Genomic DNA, 24,147 nt, shown 5'->3' on the forward strand with positions numbered 1-24,147 from the left:
CAAATAAACATGAGCAAAATGGGCAGAGACAATGGTTTAGCCACTGATGTGCCAAAAAAGAACACAAAAACACTCAAGCAATACCCATCTGCTTTGAAGACTGCTTACCTAGCTTCAGCTCATCTAAAATCTACTCAGCTGTACATCCTGTCAATAGTTTTATACCCTTTTCCTGTCATGAACCTTAAAAACCTATCACAAAGGAAATGCTGAACCACCACTGCTCCTCACCCCAAACATATAGATCCATCTTCAGATTACTTGTTTTACTTCTAGTTATTACAATGCAAACATTCGCATACTAATTCTAGACACATTTATTCTTCCTCGAACAGGGCTACTTCTTTGTAATGTATCCTTTTGTCTGTACTTGAACCCTACAAATTGTACAGCGCTGCGGGAAAAGTTGGCGCTAAATAAATAACATTTATTACTATTTATTCCTCACTTAATAGTGTACCAGAAAATCTACGTAACATATCAGACATTTCTCTGTAAGTGAGTGTTCACCTACACAGAACATAAAAAGAGGAGGGAGTGCAGGGCACTGGAAAGACTCTTCCACTATGTCAGAGTAGATAGCACTTAAAGTGGCAATCTGGGATTTGGTAATAAAAGCAGGGAATACTCCTGATGAGCTATGCTTAGAAGTCAGACCCCCGCCAAGCATTCATGTCAATTGGACTATGCTTGCAGTAACTTTCCAGCCACTACTCAGTGTACGTAGCTGTGCTAGTTCCAGTACAGTGGGACTACAACCAAGAGTCCAACTCCATGCAACCCACTGCTATTGATGACAAGTCAGCAAAAATAAACCTACAGTGTTCTTGCTATGGTGATCCCATGAAGTCTTATTGCCTTGTCCTACAGTGGTTAAATGCCATCCACGACAAACAGCTTGAAACATTTTTACTATTGTCTGTTGTCTAAAATCTTGGCGAGTCCTGTAGTCAAGTGCGTCTTAAAGACCAAAAACTAATGGTATCATGTTATGGTTGGGTTACTATTACATACTAGAGCAGCAGTCAGTAATTACCAGCCATGTCTTCTCTGAGGTCTGTACAAGCACACTGAGAAGCTCCTGTAAGGCACAAAGTTTTTTCTTCAGTTTCCGCTCCCTATGTAGCGCTTCCTGCAAATAGATACCACATCTCATTAAATAAAAATCACTCATTGTACACATTTCTGGTAACAAAGAGCATGCACCCATAGAAATGAATGGAAGCACCTGTGACCCCGGCCGGCCACCGGCAAAGTCAGCGTCACAGGTGCTTCCATTCATTTCTATGGGAGCGTGCTGTTTGGATCGGCTGATCCGAACAGTGTTCGCTCATCTCTAGTAACTATAAACTTAGTGCAAAGCCGTATATGAGAACCAAAAACCCCTTGGCACACTAATAACTCCACTAACTCTAAATTAGTTGGATTGGTCTAGTCTGCCATACTATAACTAGAACGTAGTAATAGTAATAATAATAGTCGTAATAATAATACTGATACTCAGAAGACTGACAAGTGACCATCTTACTGGGCCCACTTCATAATTGATGGTTATTGAACATGTAGTCCTTATTAATCTGCAGCTCTTCCTCTGAACAGTCAGATCTGGCGCTCTACTTGTACACTGATCATGTAGCAATGTTACAGTGCTGTTGTATGGAGCTCAGCCAAACCATTTCATAACATGGTACAATACTATACCCTAACATTCAACTCATGGAGAGGATTTATCAAAAATCGTGCATCACTGTCGGGAACACCCTTCTGACAGTGAAGAGCTACGGTACCAGCACCGATAGTTCTTCACCTAGGGCACAGATCGTGAAAGCCGACAGTGCTCTGAATTCAGCACGCTGACGGCTTTCTAGTGGTATATAAAACCGCATGTGCCCCAAGTGATGAAAGGTCCTCTTTAAAGTGTTTTTCTGGTGCCTGAGGCCAGCTGCTGTGTGGGTACATATCAATTGCTCAAAAGAGCTAAAAGTGCCTTATTTCAAGGCAGAAGCCAGGCACCAGGCTACTGTCAGGACTCCAAGACAGAAACAATAAGAGGCAAAACTGCAAGCTACTAGTAAAAAGTAAACTACGTTGGTGACACTTTAGGACTTTGCATGTAGCTGTATAGGGGGTCCCCAGAATTAATTTTACTGGTGGGCCTTACTGGGTGGGCAACCCAGTCCAAAACTGGTCTCCGGTGTCAAACCTCCACTTTTATTGGTGAACTTTCCTGAAAATATGTCTTAGGGTGCATTCACACTGAGTAAACGCTAGCTTATTCTGAACGTAAAACACGTTCAGAATAAGCGGCGTCTAAAGCAGCTCCATTCATTTCTATGGGAGCGGGGATACGAGCGCTCCCCATAGAAATGAATGGGCTGCTTCTTTCACTCCGTGCAGTCCCATTGAAGTGAATGGGGAGTGCCGGCGTATACGGCAAGCTCTGCTCATGCCGGAGCGTACACGCCGGCACTCCCCATTCACTTCAATGGGACTGCACGGAGTGAAAGAAGCAGCCCATTCATTTCTATGGGGAGCGCTCGTATGCCGGCTCCCATAGAAATGAATGGAGCTGCTTTAGACGCCGCTTATTCTGAACGTGTTTTACGTTCAGAATAAGCTAGCGTTTACTCAGTGTGAATGCACCCTTAAATAAAAATGACCATCAAGTTTTCAAGCAGTGTTCTTAAAGCAGTATTAAATTAGTTTAGAGATCTCATGCATGCTCATGTGGTATCAGCTTCACTTACCATCAAGTATTCAGAAAGCTGAAGTAACTCCTACAAAAATAAATAGTTTTGTAAGTTATAGAATTTATATGGTTCTTTTTCTTGTATTAGAGTTCATTACTGTCTTAAAGGGGAATGGAGCACATTTTGTACTCAAAACACTCTTATCAGTGGTGTTATAAAAAGTATTATCTGCCAACATCAAGAATACATTTTAGTGGCAGGGTAATAATGCTTAGACTCCGTGCGGACCAGCAGTGCACGGGTAGCACACTGATGTCACTGAAGGAATGGAGACAAAAAACCGGACAGCAATAGGACCTGTTTTTTTTTTTTGGTTTTTTTAGTGGACCATAGGTCTGCATAAGAAAAGAGGAAGCAGGTTTGTGTTTTTTTTCTGTGCCATCCATCTTTCACAGACCCAGAAACATTGAATAGTACAGTGAAATATTTTTTAAAAAAATTAATCAATTTTTTACAGATGTGAAAAACAGATTGACCACAGACCGCACAACATCCACAAGGTACCAAGGAGCAAAATGTAAGAGTGTGACATTGTGAGACCACATTCACAGTACCGTTATTAATGTCTGTTACTGCCATATGTCATAGGATGACAGGAATGGACATTAACTGTAGCATAGTAACAGAAACAGACTGAGACCCCTTCTCTAATGTAAACAACATGAGGGACGCTACCTTTAGTTATGTTCATTTACTTTTGTAATGGAAGAAAAAGTCCTACATTCCGTCCATCTTGATTTTTTACATTGGTGTGAATGTAGATGGCCACCCAGCAGAGGGGACTTCACCAGTGTCTGTCACTTAATGTCCATTGCTGTCATCCTATGACTAATGATAGCAAGAAACATTACATAACATAACAGTAGTGTGAAACTAGCTTAAGATACCTGAGTTCCAGACTTTATTTCCCACAAAATCAGGGGACAGTCAAGCATCCCCATGCATAAGATTTCAGCTCATGACTGCTAATATTTTTTCTAGTTTCAGGAAAGAACCTAACATTTTAACCATTAAGTTGTGACCTTGTGGTAATACAAAAGAGAAATCTCAAATCAAATCAATAATTGGTATGACCAACCTTTGCCTTCAAAACAGCATTAACATTTGCTCACAGTTTTTAAAGGAACTCAGCAGGAAGATTGTTCCAAATATCTAAGGTTGAGTTCCGACAGGGTATTTTGGTCAGGATTTTGAGGCGGAATCCACCTCAAAATCCTGACCAAAAAAATGGGAGCCGGTCAGTTCTTTTTTCCAGGAGCAGTTTGTTCCAGCTCCCAGAAAAAAGAAGCGACATGCTCATTCTTTCAGGTGGATTCGCCTCGCAGCATCCACCTGAAGACACCTCCCTCCTGACTAGACCTATTCATTTGGGCCTAATCCGGAATGGAGTTCCGCAACTAAAGTCCACCAAATCCACGAATAGCAGGAGGAGTGTGTTTAGGAGGAGCGCTGTGCAGTTAAAGCGCATGGACCCCATTATAGTCTATGGGGTCCATGCGCTTTAACTGCATAGCGCTTTAACTGCATAGTGCTTGCAGTTGCGCTGATAAAAAGTAAGCTCCCTCGTAACAGCAAGCTCTCCTGACTAGCAAGGACGAGCCTGCTGCAGAACCAGCATTGATTTGCTGAATGCTATACACTGTATAGCATTCGGCCAATCAACGCTAGCTCTGAATCAAATATTTACTGCGAATAGCTAGTAGTATTCGATCGAGTACGAATATTTCGAATACCGTAGTATTCGATCGAATACCTACTCGATCGAATACTACTCGCTCATCTCTAGTCTTTTCAAAATCTAGTAGCATATCACTATCTAAAAACACCATTTCCTAATGATAGAGCCCTTTAAAAAAAAAAAAAAAAAACATAACGCCACCAGTAAAATCATAGGTAGGTCTCCTTACCCCATTCAATACAGCTATGGCACAACTGTAAAAAATAGAGAACAGAAAACTTAAATCACCTTCTAAATTGGGAAACACAAGATAAATATGTATAAACGAACATGAATTAAAAATACATAACTACCTTTATGCACATTATGCCAAAAAGACCCTAATATAATATAATCTAAGCCAGTTTTCAGTGAAACGTATCTGCTACTGTCATTTATTATAACAGGGCCATTATTTCACTTGGTTTACTCAAATTGTGGAGGTACTCTATATAGGTCTCTATAAGTCTTTGGCACCACAGAAAATGAATGCCTGCATATTACTGCATTCTACAGTAGAAGGTACTAAATCTACACTCCAACATTTGATGCTGTAAACAAAGGGACCCTCTTGTTAAATCCTCTGTTGGTCCATCAGCGCAAGAGCAACAGAGGATTTAATAAGGGAGTAATGTTATCTTTGTTATTTTATAGCATTGTATGCAGCTACTTTAATGTCTTGCAATATTGGACACCTTTAAGGGTCTTCATTGTACAGAGCACATTGGAAACTTACATGTGAGGTAACAACATGAAAGAGTTAATGAGCATGTTACATGACCTTAGTAAATCCATTTTACTAGTTTAAGTACCAGTTAATCTTACCATTGCTGGCTAAGTTCTTCTCTCTCTCTCGCTTTTTATATATATACCATTTTCTGGTTTGTATACATTAAAGGAACAACAGCATGAGATCAGGGATCATCGTATAAGTACAGTTTTTCCCTGAGTACAGTGAATCCGTTACTGGCACTTGCAATGGGCTAATTTTAGGTTGCACTCTTGCCTATCATCTTGTAGACAGAGTGGTAGTATGCGAGCAATTACCTTGAAGGGGTTTCCAGAAAAATTATATTGATAACCTACCTTTAGGATAGGTTATCAGCATCCGATCGTTGGAAGTCCAACACATGGGAGCCCCACCAATCAGCTGTTCTAATCCTCCGCTGTATGGTGAACAGAGCCAAGCACAGCAACTACACAAAGAACATAGCCATCTGTCTCCAAATCTGTTCTCAGTACAGCGGCTTTTAAGAACAGCTGATCAGTGTCAGTCTGATATTGATGACTTATCCTAAGGATAGGTTATCAATATATTTTGCCCAGGAAACATGTTTAAAGATAACCATTCACCCCCTCTGCCATTTCCGGTGCAGTTAGTTTTGGTGCCTGATGTGCTACTTAGGCTCTGTATTGTCAGGTGGGTGGAGTGAGGCAGGAGCAGGCAAAGGGTGTAATTCTGAGCTATGATATGGTCCATCTCTGACTGGAGCTCTGAATCACACCCCCTTGTCTGCTCCTGTCTGACATTGCTCACCTGTCAGTACCGAGCCTAAGTAGCATACCAGGCACCGAAAGTGCCAAAACAGCACAGATTGCTCAGGAAAGGTGGCGGTTAGAGTGGTACCAACGAATGGGAGTAGGTGGAGGTGGTGAAAGGTCCTCATTAAAGGTGTGGTCTCATGACAAAACCCCTTCCAGTAAGCCATATTAGGGTGATATAAATGTAATAGATGGAAGCCCCCAGTTAGGACATTGACATTTTTCTATTCATCTGATCATTTTCTATAGATTGGACATTTTTCAAAAGTGCAAGTATACTGTATTTGTTTTGTTTTGGCTATTTTAAGAACCCAAAAAGATTCGATTTTGCCATTGTCAGCAACTCATGGTAACTTTGTTACTGACAGAACATCCTGAGCAAATGGCATCTGAGTAACTAATAGAAAGGTTGCAGGCTACATGTTCTTATAGTAGTTTTATAAAATTAAACTGAAAGATGTCTCCATATTCTCAGGATGTTGTTAAGATGTGTAATGTCTTTGAACACAACACAAAACGCTGTCAATGCCTAATCATTTTCTATGGTAAACCTGCTTACTCGGTTTGCTGGCTGGAGTCCTTCTTTAGGCAGATTGCTGGTGTTTCCTGGATTGTTTGAACTCCTGTGAAGGAACAGATGAATATTGGTAGTATATATTGCTGCATTTGTAGCTGTAGGGTCTAACTATATGGTAGAACAGGATTCTCTCCTATACATCTGCTTTCTAATAAAGTGACGGAATATCTCACAATGCCATCACTGTATGAGATGGGAATAACACTTTAACTTGTGCAAGGTATGGGGGCAGCACAAGGCTGCCTTAAACATGTGTTATTCTTTGTTCCCTGAAGATAGATGCTATAAGGTATCTGGCCTAATTCTTCATTCTGCCCTACAAACTTTTTATAAGCTCCCAAAATTTTGTTGAAATGTGTATAATGCAGAGTGGATATTTACTCACCTCTTTCTCTCGTAATTACATCATTCTTTGTGGTGTTCCTGTGCTCAGGCTCCAAACAGGGCTTTAATACTGAAATTCTACAGTCAAAAGGATACGTCTTAGAGCGAATATGATGCACGGACATCTGCGTTCATGCAAAAGGAAAAGAAAAATCACTGTTGCATATAAGAAAATTATTTTGCTGCGGTTTTTTGAGCCAAAGTCAAGAATAAAGGAAGAACTATATACTTTTCCCTTCTGCAAAATCCACTTCTGGCTTTCGCTCAACAAAAAATGCAACAAAAAAAGCAGTTTTTCCTCTAAGTCCCTACGTAGCAAAACACAGCTTAAAAATGCTGCTAAAAAAAAGAAAAAAGAAAAAAAAAGCTCGATTTTTCCAGCAGTGTTTTTCATTGAGTTTTTGCTGCATTTTTCTTTGCGTTCTCCTCCCCACTAAATATATAGGGGAAACACTTTTCTACAACTCTTTCTTTCCACAGTGTATGGTTGAGATTTATGAAATCTCAATCTCTTTGCAGGTAATGTAAAACAGGAAATTTGTTCCTGCTGTGTTTCAGCAGCAGCCAAAAACACTTTTTTTCCTCAACATGGAGCCTTAACCTAAAGATGTCAAATTTGAGATGTTGATCTTCAGGCAAACAACATGAAGCGTGATTCGTGGTGGCAACGCATCACGTTTTTTTCCTGCAGTACTTTCTGCGGGAAACCTATAGGGAAACCACTGGCTTTTCTGTAGGTATAATTGACGTGCTTCAGTTTCCAAGACCGCAACGTTTTTGGAAATCGCAGCAGACTGTATTTTTTCGCAATGTGTGGATGGGATTCACTAAAATCCTATCAACTTTGCAGAGACTGTTGACGTCACGTGGGGCCCCAGCCTATAATAATGTTGCCAGTAAGTTCCCAGAAAGATATTTTGGCCTTCTTCCGGTGTTGCTAAACATTTATGACTGAAAAAGCCATTATGGATTAAAAGATATATAGCTACTAGAGATGAGCGAATACTATTCGAAACAGACGTTTCAAATAACACGCTCACATAGAAATGAATGGAAGCGGCAGACTTTGCCTGCAGCCGGCCGCTTAACCCCCCGCGTGCCGGCTACGTCCATTCATTTCTATGGGAGCGTTCGCTCACCTCTAATAGCTACGTAAATAATAACCAGAAATTTACCAGGTGATTATTTGTTCAAAGTTTTTTTTACAGTTCTTTGTACAGGTTCAAAAAGACATTGAAAAAAATAGTTTTCAAACAAACAAAAAGACATTGAAAATATGTATGTATAAGTTTTGTCCACAGTTCAAGACACGCTTTTAGGTAACCTGCTATTTTTCATAATTGTTCTATGTTCTATAGGTCAAGCTTTAGTTGTTAAGTTGTGTTTTTTTTCTCACTTACAGTTGGAATCATGACTCAGTTATAAACTAAGTTTCGGTAGAATATTTGGGAACATTTCTTAGACCTAATTCTCTAAAAACATAACAGTGGCAGCAAAATGGTACAAAAACGCATATATTAACATGCAGTTTGGCAGTAGATAAAGTGGTGAGGTAGTTCTGTACTGCAACAGCTGAATATACCTTCTGAAAAAGAGGAGAAGCCTGCTTTTATTCTACAACACACCAAAAATACTAAGGCTATGTTCACACTATGCACTTGCTTATGCGTTAGGATTTTCAGTACCCTCAGAAAAAAACTGTTAAAATAAATGTAAAATGTATACACTATACTGTAGTATACTATATATTTGCATAAATGTAACCCCTTTTCACACAACAGTGTTGTGCTCAGTAACTTGCATTAAAGGGGTTTTCCAATCTCACTGTTTCAGAATTTTGCCTACTGTCTCTTCTCACTTCCTGTATTTCTCCTCTGCCTCCCACCTTGCTGAACGGGACACTATGAAGTATCACAATACTTATGCAAATCAGATAAAATGCACATGCTTGTACAGAATGGACTCAGTGTTATCTGTGTGTTTACATAGAGAGATAACAGACTCAGCTTTATCTGCAAACTGAAATTAGCTGAACTGATTGTCCTGCAGAGCTGTAGATAACAGTGAGAGCAGTGAGTGACGCCACTTGTCCTATCACACAGGTACGGTGTTATGGAAACACTGTGTAAACAATAGGAGGAATAAGGTCACATAACAGGAAAACAAAGCAACATTTCAAAAGCAATATATTGAGGAAAAGGCTTCAATTTACATAAGCTATATAAGCCAGTCCAGAAAGGAATTACTGAGATGGGAATATCCCTTTAATATTTGGAAGCCAAAATCAGTAGAGGAACAGGAATAGAGAAAAACTATCATGGACAGATTTGTATCTCTTCTGTTTTTTGGACTCCCTCCTGGTTTTGTCTTTCAACTACTGATGCCAAATAATGACCAGAATACTGCTATTGTGCCAGTGGCCTATGACAGTACCTATCCATGTATGGTTTTTGCCACATGATTTGCACTCTCAGGCAATGACCTTACCTGAATACTTGTGGAGACTTCTGCATCGTGACTTTTCACATTCTGTTTTCTAGAAGAGTGTGTCAGAGATTTCCTTGACTTGGGATATCTCACTTCTTTATCTCCTGTCTCCTCAGTCCAGAGATGTCTTCTCCTGAGAAACTCCTGCTCTCTAGGGGAATGTCTCTCTTGCTCTTTGCCCCAGCAGGGATTGTCCTGGCGACAAGAGGTTGCATTGTGGCGGCTCCTTAGGGTTTCATGGAATTCAAGTCTTCTGTCATACTTCTCTTCAAAGTTTTCAGTATTTAGATTTTGGCGAACTGGGGACTTTCCGTTTTTAATAACCATGGTTATCTATGGTGCTGACCATCAGTGTAGTTTTATTTCATTCATTCAGTGAAGACTTCAACCTTCAACAAGAAAATAACAATGATCAACATAAACTGAAACTTTCAATAGTTAGACAATCTAAGCTTCAATGTGGACAATGAAACCATGACAGCTATGAGGCATCAAGTTTTTAAGCAGATTCCGATGATCCTAATGGATTCTAATAATCTATTATAGTGTCTGTCACATAACAACAGTACTGAAAACTGCATTTTTTTTTTTACCATTGAAAAATATAGCACGAAACTGCTTAACAAAAATGTGGAGAGAGCTTCAGGTTGAATTCACATGGAGCAGATTTGTTCCTGTGTGTGTGCAGAAATGCATTTAGATGTTTGGACCGTACTGCACTTCCAGTCAAAAAAAATATCTCCAGCAAAAACAAAATTCTCTCTGAGAGGTTAAGGCCACAATGCATTTTTTTACTTCTTCCGCTGCGTTTTGCATTTTGCTTCACACAATGTAAATCTTTTTTCTTCATAGAGGGAGTGAAAAATGCTAAATGTCTTGGAAAAGCAGTGAAAAAAGTAAGTGTTCTTGAGACTGCCTTTTCTTTCTGCAGCTTTTTTACCTGCATTTTTCTATGTGTGGCCTTAACCTAAAGAAGCACTCCAGCAACGTTTTCGTCTATCTTGTGCTTATCTGTTTTATTTGATGATACCAATTTCCCAGTGATATGGTTCATCAACTAATGTAGCCCACATATACCATTATACCTCTGGATATGCAGAGTCAGAAGGAAAGGAGTCTCATCACAATGTCTAAGGGTAGCGAATGATAAATAACACCCATGTTTGGCAGATACATTTGTATGAAATTTCATGTCTAACGCTCGGTTCACACTAGTGCCTGGACTCTGTTTTCAGATTTCCGTCTTCTGCAAGCAGAAGACGGAAACCTGTCAGATCGGGTCCGGCCATGAGCGCCAGTGAGCGTTTTATGCTCTCCGCCGCAAAACGTTTTTTTTTTTAAACCGGACACAGAGTACTGCATGTCCGACTCTGTGTCCGGTTTAAAAAAAAAAAAGGTTTTGCGGCGGAGAGCATAAAACGCTCACCGGCGCTCATGGCCGGACAGCTTTCAAACCCATTCAAATGAATGGGTTTGAAAGACTCCTGCAGCTTTCCATCTCCTGCCTCTGCTTTGTGCAGGAAACGGAAACCTGTATGAACGGAGATTGGGCGCAGATGTGAACGAGCCCTAAGTAGTAGCACATAAATGCTGCTGACTAGTATTAAAAAAAATACTTAGAAAATATATATATTAAAAAGGGTAGGTAAGTAAAGGGATACCACACAAAAGTATGTGAAAAGGCCACTCACATATTTGCAAAAGGACCCCCAATCTTTTGGACAGACAAAGAGGAACTTATGCTTCAGTGTGTAAAAGATTATATATATATATATATATATATATATATATATATATATATATATATATATATATATATAATTTTTTTAATTCTATGTTTGAAATTTATTTAAATGTAAGCATAAAATTAAAATCAGAATATATTTTGTTTATATTGTTTATATATTATGTTTTTAGGCCCAAATTGCAATAAATGGTGAAGTTGTGCTTTACTATACAGTAAGATAACATATATGTTTACGCTAGGTTCACACCTCAGAGGACAAGAACAATGGAGAGATGGACTGCTAAAAAGGTGGTTACATATGAAGCTCTGCGGACCCCATTGTTTATAATGGGGTCCTTTGGGTGTCTGGAGTTTTATAACTTAAACTGCCAGAGGAAAATGTCCTCCATGTACAGAACAGACTGTCCAACAAGACCCTGTACATATCTCAACTTTTCATGAAACTTTTTGCTTATAAAACCACAAGTATTTTCCCTATATATTTAATAGGAGAATCAAAAAATGCAAAGAAAAACTCAATTAATGTAAAACGCTGCAGAAAAAAAACACATTTTTCCCCCACAGCATTTTTTAGCTGCTTTTGGCTATGTGGGGCCCGAGCCTATGCGTAGTTTCAGACAGACATCATCATTCTCTAAATCATTCTGCTGTATGTCCCAGAGTCGCCAGACTCACAGCATAGTCATGTATGATGCTTCAGTACAAGATGGTGGTCGGGCAGTGAGGAGGTGACTCACGGCATCATACATGAATAGATACCTGGACAGCGTTTAGTCCAGGTAATACAACAGACACAGTCTGTACTTCATGGACTCAATATGCCTGAATATCTGAAACTGGCCTTAATATGAGAAAGGCATGGCTTATCATTGTAGAAACAGAGCCGCTCGTGTTCATGGGTTGTGCCTGGTATTGCAGCTTGGCTCCACAGAAATAAATGGGTTGCAATGCCACACACAACCACAGGACAGATGTGGCACTATTTTAGGAAGAAAACGTCCATGTTTCTCTTCTGGACAGCCCATTTAAAGAGTAGAGGTAAAGGTTATGAGAAGTCAGGTCCGTCTCCCAAAAGTTGGAGCCTTGGGACATAATGGACATAATGCATTTAGCATAGATTCTAATAAGAAAAGTCTATGGCAGATATTTCCACTTATAACGTTGAACGTAAGCCATACACCTAGCCTTATATCCACTGACTTGTAGCACCTGCTTCAATACTGCCTTGAGGTAACCTAGAAACAAATTGTAGGACAGTAATATGTGCGGCCCCTCAGTACGTGAGGAGTAACAGTAAGAAACCAGTCCTTACCTTATTCCTTCTGTCACTCTGAGGAAGTTTTGAATGAAAACATAAAGACATGGCCGAGCTTCCATGTAAGCAGTAAGTCACCTGAGGTTCTGTCAGGGAAATGCTTCACTACTTTGTATTGTTGTGTCTGCATCCCTGAGACCATAAAGTGTTTTGGGGCAGGTCATGTGTCGTGTGTGTGGACTGTGATTGGGCGCTGCCATGTAGGTGTAACAGATACATGTCTCCTCTTGTCATAGGTTCAGGGGCCTGAGCCTGTCTTCTTACATGCTTGTGCCCATGTGTACTAAGCAGCGCTCTGTCATATAATCCCTCAGGGACAAATGAAATTCATGTCTGGTCAACAGAAAGTGCTGTGTAGCAAGTGTGAGCCAGAAATCTGTACAAGCAGCTAGAAAATGATTCCTTGTATTACTTACGTGTAGCATTGACAAGGCAAATCTCCATTGTACAAGCGATTAACCCTAAGTCCTTACATTCACTTCCATATATTACACCTAAAACATTGTCCATGTAACCAGAATAGACCTGATATGAAAATACCTCAGACTTAATGGGGTATTCGCATTTTAGGAACTGATCCCTCCCCCTTAGGATAGGGTATAACTTGCAGATTAGTGGGGGTCTAAATACTGAGACCCTCAACAATCCGGAGAAAATGAGTTTTGTCCCTTTTTCTGAATGCTGTGGTTGAGATGAAGATGTAATGGTCTATCCATTTCGGTAAGAGCGCCAGAGATAGCCAAAAAACAGTGCTCAGGTTCTCCCTGAAATTAAGCGAGAGACGGGGCATTTCTGATGTGCTTCTCCATTCACACTAGGGTGTAAAGCTCCCCAGTTCAAAGTGATCTGAAGGGGTACCAGCAGGGACGTAACTTGAGGGGATGCAGAGGGTCCAGGAGCCTTAGGGTATGTTCACACTGAGTTTTTTGTAGGCGGATTATGACGCGGAATCTGCTTCAAAATCCGCCTGCAAAAACAGATGCGTTGCAATTTGGTGGAGACATTCCTGGGAAATCTTTGCTTTGTGTGGGTGAGCATTATCCTTCTAAAAATTCCAGTTAGAAGCCCTATCATAAGAGGCAACATGTATCCACAGGATGTACTGCATATATCGCTGAGCTGTTAGTATCCCCATTATTGCTACTTTGGGTAAATAGCTGTTGAATTCAGTGGTTTGCTAGATCATCACACCAGCAGGACTAAAAGCACACACCTTTAATCTTCCATGCTCAAACTCAACTATTGTTGGATCCCAATCGGAAAATGGATTTGTTACTAAAGACACATACAATTCCACTACACCCCTACAAATAAAGAAATTGTCACCAGTGTCTGTATGGTGGGAAAAGAAGCTGTTGGAGCTATTCATGCTTGTTTGCGGATGAAACAATCCTCCCTATTTGTGATTTGGCTGTGCCATCCAGAGCCTATTTGTCATGTATGTGCCCTCATGTAACCACTGCTCCCAACAACTCCTAGCAGCATAAATGGTGGGCAATTTGACAATTTTGTTTCCTTCAGTCCAATTATGCACTCCCTCTTAAGGTCTGTCAACTGGGCAAAATGTCCTTGAGTGAGTCACAGAGGTATGTATGGCAATCAATAATTTCTAACCAAGAGGTACACTACCCAAAAGTAGTCCTCTGAGCCTTTTTATAGGCAATTGTGCACCCTTTTGTGGCAAGTGTCTAATGAGACAACAACTGTAATCATTTACATATCTGCCTGATACATAACTGCATGTCAAGTTTAGCAGCAATCCAACATTTCATCTGGCACGTTATTTTTTTGTCAATGAGTTTACATGTAATATTCAGATTAACAATTGACTTTAGTTTTCCAATTATTAACCATTTTATTGTCAGAATTACAGTGTATTACTGTCATACAGTTTGTTAAAGGGAGTCTGTCAGCAACAAAAATGTTATTACACTAGCCCCATTACATTATCGTGCAGGCTTTACGAGCACGCCCATTGAAGTGAATGGGAAGTGTTTAGAAGCGCTCGCGTGTACGGCTCGGAATGAGCCGAGCGCTTACGTCGTGTGAAGAGGCCCTTACACGTTCAAAATCAGCCAGGGTATCCTCCGTGTGAAGGGGCCCTTATGGTTTTTGTACCTTTGTGCTTCTAAGGGAACGAGTTTGACTGATGCACTCTATATTAATACTGTTTGCAACATGTTTATATATACTACAGATAGATAGTTATCATTTTATAAATTTGCTGCACAACGTAAAGAACTGGCTATATAATGTGCCCTTATATATTTGCGCACCTTCTCTTCCTGTTTGTGTTTTAACATTCACAATATAGTAGGTTTAGCTGAAAACAAAAAAAATATTGTGACCCATTTTATGTTGCACATCCTAAGTCACTTTCCTGTCCTCATTTTTACAGATGCACAAGTTCATTCCACATATTACTATTGCTATAAATATTACAGAAATAAAGGCAAAGTTAAGCAAACCCCATATTCTGAATATGCCTTTAAAGGTATAGGAAAAATAAACCTAAAACAACAGTCTATTAAACATATAATTTAAAGATACATACCCAATGGTGAGAGACTTGTGCAGAGCCTGTGAGAGACGGCGTGACAGCCAGCAAATTTCTTTGAGACTGTTATCTCTGCACAACAGACAGCAATGGGAATGTGTTTAGCTAATATTATCTGGTTCTTTCTTAACACTGCTATTGCTGATAATTTTTAGTATAGTAGTTGTGGGAAGTTTTAGTGTTTTTTTTTTTTACCAAGAAAATGTAAATATGGATTAAAACAGCCAAAGGGATCAAAAATGAATGATACATCCACCTGACAATGTCTCAGTGTGCTTTCTAAGTATAACAACAACTAGCCTAGAACACAGTACATAGCACAATAATAAAGTATAGATCGCTGCTTACATACAGGATACCTCACACATCATAATAACATAGCAGCAAGACAATACCCAACTTGGAATATACAGAAAACTTTTCCTAGCCTCTTGTCCAGACCTTAAAGTGACCTTCTGGTTGACAAAAAAAAAGCCTCAGTGCTCTCTGGCTGTATTATTCAAGTGTGTACCTGATTGTGATTTATAAGAGTTTTTAGCGTTTCATCTCTGTTTTGTATAACCTGAAAAAGTTCAATAAAATCGGATTTAAAAAAAAAAACCCTCAATAAAGCATAATGCTTAGTTGAGATAGATAAGTGAAATTTGCTTCAGGTCAGATTTTATCAAATTGGTCATCCGATTTGATGCAGTGCAAATCAAAAGTGCTTTGACTACCATGAACTGTCACGTTTGATACTCTGAGGTCTCTTAAGTCTGTATCAAATGCCTTTCAATCTCTTTAGCTGCCAAAGTGACAGTGACATTATAATGCGGTAACCCACTGGGCCACTCGCCAAATTAATATGTTCCTTCTTGTCTGTCTTCTGATCTGTAACATGTCAACCGCCATTTTGAACAAAATCCCAAAAGCTTCAAATTTACCAATATCTAAAACGTTTGAGAAATTCCTGATTGGTGCCAAATTGATTTCCTGATCTCTATGGGCCCGTTCACACGGGTACAGAGGGGGCGGATTATGGCGCGCATGTTGCCGCTAACCGAAAAAAGGAGCAAGCTGTCCTTTCTTGAGGCGGATTCTGAGGCTCGTTGAGCCGCAGCGTCCGCCTTGTGACAGCAACCTCCGGAGTCAGCCCATTCATTTGAGCTTACTCCGGAGGGAAAAGCTGCGACTGTCAGAAGCCGCGACAGTCGTGGCAGGCGGATTTTGGCCTGAGAGTGACGCGGCTCCCCGCGTCACTTTCGGTGCCAAATCCGCCCTTCCACCCCCCATGTGAACGGGGCTTAATAGTTAATATACTCGCTGTGCACTGGTTTTTGATCTTTCTGGTGCAGTTCTTTCTATTCCCAGTCCCATCTTTGTTTCTGTTAAATGAGTACAAGATTCTCAGACTCCTCTGTGTACACTGTGCTTTGGTAATCTGAGACACTCTCTGCTAATAGAGAATGTCTAGGCTTCTTTCTTGTACTGCAAATGTTATATAAGTTATGGGGAGACTGGCTATAACAATTCTCAGGCACTATGGATGACACCAATACTGAACAGTTTTTTTGGCACCTCGCATTTCCTACTTTCGGTACATACACCAGGAAATGTTCTGGCATGTGTACTGAACCTGTGACCCCAAGATATGCAGACATTACAGTGGTTGTCCCAAAATCACAACTTCTAACCTATCCACTGGCTAAATGATAGTCTCATCTCTGTGGACTTAAATGGGTCTTATGCCCTGTTTGAATGGAGCAATGGTCACAACTGTACACTGCTTTGCCATGTAAAGCCTATGTGACTGACATAGACAGTGTAGTACAGCATCAGCCCTATGGAGACTAAATAGAGCAACGGCGAATGCACACTATGGACATGCCATAAGTAGTGATATATGTGCATAGGTGCTAAGTTGTGATTCTGGAACAACCCCTTTAAAGGGGCTCTATCAGCAAAATCATGCTGATAGAGCCCCACATATGCGTGAATAGCCTTTAAAAAGGCTATTCAGGCACCGCTAAAGTTATATTAAACTACCCCCCCCCCATTTTAAAATAATGCCCTAAAAAAGAATGTGATCTACTTACCCATCGTGCACGGTGGGCGGGCATTCAGGGTCCGCCGTCTTCTTCATCCACGCCTCTTCTTCCTGCGATGTCCTCGGGTCCCGTCTTCCTCCGGCGCTCGCAAACTGACATTGCTAAAAAAAAATGGCCTGGGCACATGCGCAGTAGCATGCTGCTTCTACTACTGCGCATGCGCCCATGCCATTTTTTTTTTAGCAATGTCAGTTCGCAAGCGCCGGAGGAAGACGGGACCCGAGAACACTGCAGGAAAAGGAGGCGTGGATGAAGAAGATGGCGGACCCTGAATGCCCGCCCACCGTGCACGATGGGTAAGTAGATCACATTCTTTTTTAGAGGAATTAAAGGATGCCCTTCAGTTCCCCATCTGCCCAAATCTATTTTAAGTACTGTACAGTGTGGCTCTGGATCCTAGTTGCCCTGTGTTCACACTGACCTGTTCTGGGCCCATGAGACGTATGTTTATTGACGTGTGTTCACATTTGTAGATATATATGGGTCCAAGAGAGGTACGTCTATTTAGTGTAGGGTCCCACCTGAATGAGGTAGCTTTGTCGGGGAAGATGGGCTTCCTACTGTATTATTAGATTTGTGTAATGAAGAACCTCAAATTGATATATTTAGTCTATAGACCATATTATTATTCTGCATTGAGCACTTCCATTAGTACAGGTAAAATCCATTGCACTGTTAACATTTTCAGGCTCCATTCATATAGTGGAATCTTGTGTATTTTGCCTCCAAACCAGCGACAGAGTCTTCCCTCATTCTGCAACCCATTGTTTATTATAGTAGGTAGAGGCTGGAGCAGGACACTGAGAAAATAAGCATTCTGCTTGCCGCAGACTATGCAGCTTATTCAGCCACAGAGGCCGCACCTTGAGACTCCCCACAGATTAGGCCTATTCCGGGCCTGCTATGTAATATCATTCTAGCATTGTGAGTCAGGGGGCAGAAAATAAAGAGGCAAATATCCGCCTCAAATTCATCTTTACTTATCAACATCTGTATAGGTTCTATCTGCCTATATAGACTGAGCTGTATTACAGTCCACTCCAGTAGGTTTAATTTCGGTTGTTTTTTGTTTTTTTTTGTTTTTTTGCTTTACATGAGTTGCTCCAAAAGGGGCCCAATGAGGCTCTTTCGTCCAAGGGTCCACATAAAACTGAAACCAGCACTGCTTACACTCATCCCTTTCTATGGGTTATGTGAACATGACACGATTCTCCCCTTCCACAATGACATCATGGTTAGTGGTCAAATGAGGAGTCAGTTCTGCTAAAGATGGGTGTCTGTATGAGGAGGGGACTACCCATGAGCATTTCCTCTCTATGTATACCCCTCTATGTAAATAATATTGCATAAATTCTTATTTAACCATTTTGTGCCAATATCAGTTTTTATATCTGTAAATAAAATAAAGAGGCATCGAAATAATGCCCTAAGATGTGCAGAATGTTAGAAGGAAAGAGGGTGGATGGCTGAAACTTTTCACTCTCAGTTCAATCATATCTGTTATGTGCTGGTGAAAGATGGTGTGCATTTACAGCAGGCTGTTCCGGTCAGTTGCATTACCTCTTGTAAGCTGTAAGCCAGGTTTATGCTGTTGAGCAACATTTGAAAGTTTCAGATGACACTTTACTCGAAATAGCAACAAAAATGAGTGTGACATAAATGATCCTGTTATTATATATTCTTGTATATTCTCTAAGCTTAATGTTTTTCTTGCAGCCGTGGTTAATTCATCAGCCTGCCCTTCTGTCATAATAGAAAATGAAAATACAGAAGTAGAAAAGCTACGAAGAGTCCAACCCATTGAAGAAAATAGACAGCCAGCATGCCTTGCCGGTTCTACTGTACAAACCCCACTAGAAATGACTGTTAATGGATGCTGTTACCTGTACAGCTCAGTGAAGTAATGTATTGAATGTCCAGCCTCCAAATAAAGATGCGTTTCTCTCTCTGCTTCTAGGGATGTCTTCATAAAAGACACATTTCTCACCTCGCTCTCTTGTCACATTGTAGTGTGCATTTGTTTAAACAGGAAATTAAGAAAGCCACAAGATTCAGACTTTCCGCCTTTTCTCCCCTACTCTTTCCTCCTTTCAGTTCTTGGCTGAGGTGACACTGCCATCTTTTTATTAGATTAACTCCTTATTTACCAACAGTGCCATTAAGCACATTTGATGCTGTGTGTCCCTGACTCTAGAAACTTGCTATTACATTGAACATAGATTCGTTATGTAGAAAACATTATTGTGGTGCTATATAGGAAGTAACTATAGTAAACTTAGTTATAGGACTCTGTAGAAAAAAAGAAAAACAAAACAACAACCGTAGAATATTGTCCAGTTTGTTTTGTATTTTTTTTAATTCATAAAAAAAAAATAATCTTATACTAACCTTGAAAATCCCCATTGCTTAAAGGGATTCTACCATTAAATTACTTTTTTTTCTAATTACCACGTCGGAATAGCCTTAAGAAAGGCTATTCGTCTCCTACCTATAGACGTGGTCTCCGCCGCGCCGTTCCGTAGAAATACCGGTTTTAACCGGTATGCAAATGAGTTCTCCGCAGCAGAGAAGCTGCCTGAGAGTTCTTTCCTGCGCCGCTTCCTTCTTCTGCAGCAACTCTGCCTCTTCTGGCTTCTCTTGCTCTTGTAGTTTGATACAAGAGCATAGAGAGGCCACCCCAAAATGGCCGCCGGCCGGCTCCTGTATTGAACTGCAAGAGCAGCTACCCAAAAATGGCCGCCGGCCATTTTTGGGAAGCTGCTCATGCAGTTCAATACAGGAGCCGTCCGGCAGCCATTTTGGGGTAGCCGCTCTTGCAGTTTAATACAGGAGCTGGCCAGCGGCCATTTTGGGGTGGCCTCTCTATGCTCCTGTATCGAACTACAAGAGCAAGAGAAGCCAGAAGAGGCGGAGTTGCTGCGGAACAAGGAGCCGGCGCAGGAAAGAGCTCTGGGCAGCAATGGGGACGCGCTCATCGGTGTTTCAGCGCTGGGGCCCGCCCTCATTGCTGCGGAGAGCTCATTTGCATACCGGTTAAAACCGGTATTTCTACGGAACGGCGCGGCGGAGTCCACGTCTAAAGGTAGGAGACGAATAGCCTTTCTTAAGGCTATTCCGACGTGTTCATTAGAAAAAAAGGTAGTTTAATGGTAGAATCCCTTTAAGTGCTGTTGTACTGTGGTCCCATCGGTCTCTTTTTAAATTCGCTGCAGAAATGCTATACTTACAACCATTTACCCAACCATTGGACTGAGCTGCAATGTGTCGTCATCCAGTGGGGAGTAAGGAGAGGATGGGAATAGTGGTCCTGTCTCATGGAGTGGCCACAGTGGCTGTGGTCATTGCTACCAAATCTCCCACACTCCTCAATGTTGTGCAGTAATAAGGGGGCCTGCACTGCTCTGCTCATGGTGGTGATAGTTTACCCCAGGGCACAACCTGGTGTGTTGTCTCCTGGCCGATGAAGGCTGAGCCTTTGATTTTATAGGACAGGAATACGTAGTCAGAGGACAGAAGTAACTTGTAATAACTAACATTTTCTTTACTGGAGGCATTCATTGATGGAGGTACTTTCTTTTAAAGCTATCTTGACTGGAGTAGTAGGTCAAAGATGTTTCTCTTCAAGGTCAGCAGGATCTGTACCTTGTCATATTAGTTCTTTTTCTGTTCTTCAAAAAGTTTGCTTTTTTCATGCCAAAACCTATATCCAACAAATGAAACACTAGGCCAATGGAGAAGCTCAGGAAGAACTAGCCAATGGCTAGGAGGCCCTGTGACAATTCACCTTAATGTCTAACCTTGCACACATAAACCACCTGACTGACCAGGGCTGACATCAGCACCCGGCATATCCAGGTAAGTGCTGGAACCCCATGCTCCTGAGGGGGCCCACGCGTCTGCTTGGTGCTTACTGTTACAAACACTTTGCCTCTTTGGCCTTTAAGACAGTTTTAATTTCAAGACGTGATGATGCAATTACAACTATTCGCATAAGCTGTTATGTCTTGACCGTACCTCTACAGTCTGCTGCTCCTCTTCCAAGACCCTTCCCCCTGGGTATCTGGCAAGCAGGACTTTTTTTCTGTATTTTTTGTGTGGAAACCACACAGACCCCATTATAGTCTATGGATCCATGGGTTTCCTAAGGTTACCGCTTTTTTATGCGGATTAAGTTTCCATTCAGAGGGTCCCCAAGTTAACCCCTGAAACCCGAATGAAGATGTGAATCTAGGCTTACATAGTTATGAACAATGTCAAACATCAAGCCTGCAGATGTCAAACATTTCCATTTCAATGTGATCCTTGTCCATTACATTTTTTAAGGCAAAAATGATTCTTCTCTGATGGTGTGACATTTGGCTGAACTCAGTAGTCCAGCTTTGTGAGGATGCCCCTCTTATAGCTTGGTCTTTTTTGTTGCATAAACCCAAATCTGTCCAGCTTTGTTGAAATCAACAAATGTCTACTTTAGGGTGCATTCACACTGAGTAAACGCTAGCTTATTCTGAACGTAAAACACGTTCAGAATAAGCGGCGTCTAAAGCAGCTCCATTCATCTCTATGGGAGCCGGCATACGAGCGCTCCCCATAGAAATGAATGGGCTGCTTCTTTCACTCCGAGCAGTCCCATTGAAGTGAATGGGAAGTGCCGGCGTGTACGCTCCGGCATGAGCAGAGCTTGCCGTACACGCCGGCACTTCCCATTCACTTCAATGGGACTGCTCGGAGTGAAAGAAGCAGCCCATTCATTTCTATGAGGAGCGCTCGTATGCCGGCTCCCATAGAGATGAATGGAGCTGCTTTAGACGCCGCTTATTCTGAACGTGTTTTACGTTCAGAATAAGCTAGCGTTTACTCAGTGTGAATGCACCCTTAGTGTGTTCAACTGCAATATCATAATTTACTTTTGCACTTGGTGCAAAACCAAATTGCACAGGCAATTGCTGGCCCCTGACTAGGTTAGCTCAGTTAGGACACTAGGACGCAATGCCTCATGCCTTACCCCTTAGTACTTCCTCTCCTTTGACTGTGCTTACATGGTCCACGAGAGAGGGATTACCTGGAGCAGGAGTGTTTTAAATATTAGAGAGAGCCTGTGCCGAATATATATGTTTGAAGTGCTGACCTAGGCAAAGGTGTCGAAAGTTTTATACCCCTGTGCCATCCCTATCAGTGGTCCTGCGCTAGTGATGTATGAAATATATATGTCATCGCTTCTGCTGAGTGGCTTATAATAGGAGTCCTGAATTTATACCCGATTTATTCTACATCATACAGCATGTCCTCATCTCTCTACCTCTAATAAAGGAAGGCACAGGTTAACATAAAGGTCACAAAATAAAGTACAGCTAAGATAAGAGACCAATAAAAAACATACTCACTGCATTTCTTTTCTTATAACACTTGACCATGATGTGTGTTTGTAGCTATATATTGGGTCCAGACTGAATTTTTCTAGGCACTTCAATCTGACACTGCCTGCTTCTACAGTTTCCCTGGGGATTATGTGTGACATAAGTATTGGCCACTGGCCTACATTACAGCTCTATCAATTTTTGGCAGTACATGACCATTTTTTGAATGCATACCAACCAATATTACAGCCCAACCCTAAATCACAAACAGTACCAGTTTGAATGGCATAACAACTATTTGTGGGTATATATACATAATTTTTGTCTGCACTTGAATGAATGATAAAATCTTCATTTTAACTAGCAAAATAAACACTGGTTTCCTGTCAATCTCAATGAATTAAAAAAAAAAAAAACCTGGTAATTTATTCCCCTCCACTCCTTTCTATATACATCTGTGATAAGAGTTCAGTATATTTAGTCTGTTACTGTTCTTCAGTCGTTCTCACAAGCATAATACTACCGCATGAATTCAACAAAGCATTCCTACGGAGAAAAACACACACATCACAGTGAACACAAGCTTATTGAAATCAATGTGGCATATCAACAAAAGGTTCTGCTTCTTCTACTTTTCCTTTGAGTACAATGACAGTAAGCTTTATATCTGTAAGAATTTGCAATATTACCAACAATAAATCTGTGTAAATATACATACACTGCATTTTCCAGTTTTTAGTGTTTTTTTTCTTGTTATGTTAAGACTGTGTCTGGTTTCAAGAGAATAAGAGCAGAGCTTAAATAGCTCAAAATGGCTACTACACACAAAATGGAGCTGTGTTCTCTGGTGTTGGCTATTTCCCATCACATGTAGGGACCAGGTCTTTAAAGGAATTTTCCTACAAACATAATTATTAGAGATGAGCGAATACCGTTAGATCGAGTAGGTACAGTTAGGGCCAGAAATATTTGGACAGTGACACAAGTTTTGTTATTTTAGCTGTTTACTAAAACATGTTCAGAAATACAATTATATATATAATATGGGCTGAAAGTGCACACTCCCAGCTGCAATATGAGAGTTTCCACATCCAAATCGGAGAAAGGGTTTAGGAATCATAGCTCTGTAATGCATAGCCTCCTCTTTTTCAAGGGACCAAAAGTAATTGGACAATGGACTCTAAGGGCTGCAATTAACTCTGAAGGTGTCTCCCTCGTAAACCTGTAATCAATGAAGTAGTTAAAAGGTCTGGGGTTGATTCCAGGTGTGTGGTTTTGCATTTGGAAGCTGTTGCTGTGACCAGACAACATGCGGTCAAAGGAACTCTCAATTGAGGTGAAGCAGAACATCCTGAGGCTGAAAAAAAAGAAAAAATCCATCAGAGAGATAGCAGACATGCTTGGAGTAGCAAAATCAACAGTTGGGTACATTCTAAGAAAAAAGGAATTGACTGGTGAGCTTGGGAACTCAAAAAGGCCTGGGCGTCCACGGATGACAACAGTGGTGGATGATCGCCGCATACTTTCTTTGGTCAAGAAGAACCCGTTCACAACATCAACTGAAGTCCAGAACACTCTCAGTGAAGTAGGTGTATCTGTCTCTAAGTCAACAGTAAAGAAAAGACTCCAT

General features: G+C 40.9%; 1 protein-coding gene across 3 annotated transcripts in view; it reads right to left on the reverse strand.

Annotated features, from left to right (window-relative positions):
• TRAF3IP3 (TRAF3 interacting protein 3) overlaps positions 1-19,103 on the reverse strand; it is a 38,075-nt gene extending 18,972 nt beyond the window's left edge. Inside the window, exons 1-7 of one of the 3 annotated variants that reach the window (XM_075264168.1) lie at positions 19,047-19,103; positions 9,458-9,846; positions 6,972-7,095; positions 6,569-6,632; positions 4,658-4,682; positions 2,748-2,777; positions 1,037-1,132 (exon numbers count right to left, since the gene is read on the reverse strand). In XM_075264168.1, coding sequence (XP_075120269.1) covers positions 1,037-1,132; positions 2,748-2,777; positions 4,658-4,682; positions 6,569-6,632; positions 6,972-7,095; positions 9,458-9,784 — 666 coding nt within the window. In that variant the 5' untranslated portion in view covers positions 9,785-9,846; positions 19,047-19,103. Of the gene's footprint in view, positions 1-1,036; positions 1,133-2,747; positions 2,778-4,657; positions 4,683-6,568; positions 6,633-6,971; positions 7,096-9,457; positions 9,847-12,516; positions 12,704-15,073; positions 15,133-19,046 lie in introns of those variants that run through there. The other 2 variants (XM_075264167.1, XM_075264166.1) reach the window with 2 other exon arrangements.
• Positions 19,104-24,147: the final 5,044 nt, after the last annotated feature.

Source organism: Leptodactylus fuscus, chromosome 2 (genome assembly GCF_031893055.1).
Source record: "Leptodactylus fuscus isolate aLepFus1 chromosome 2, aLepFus1.hap2, whole genome shotgun sequence".
In the NCBI taxonomy this organism is placed as follows: Eukaryota; Metazoa; Chordata; class Amphibia; order Anura; family Leptodactylidae; genus Leptodactylus; species Leptodactylus fuscus.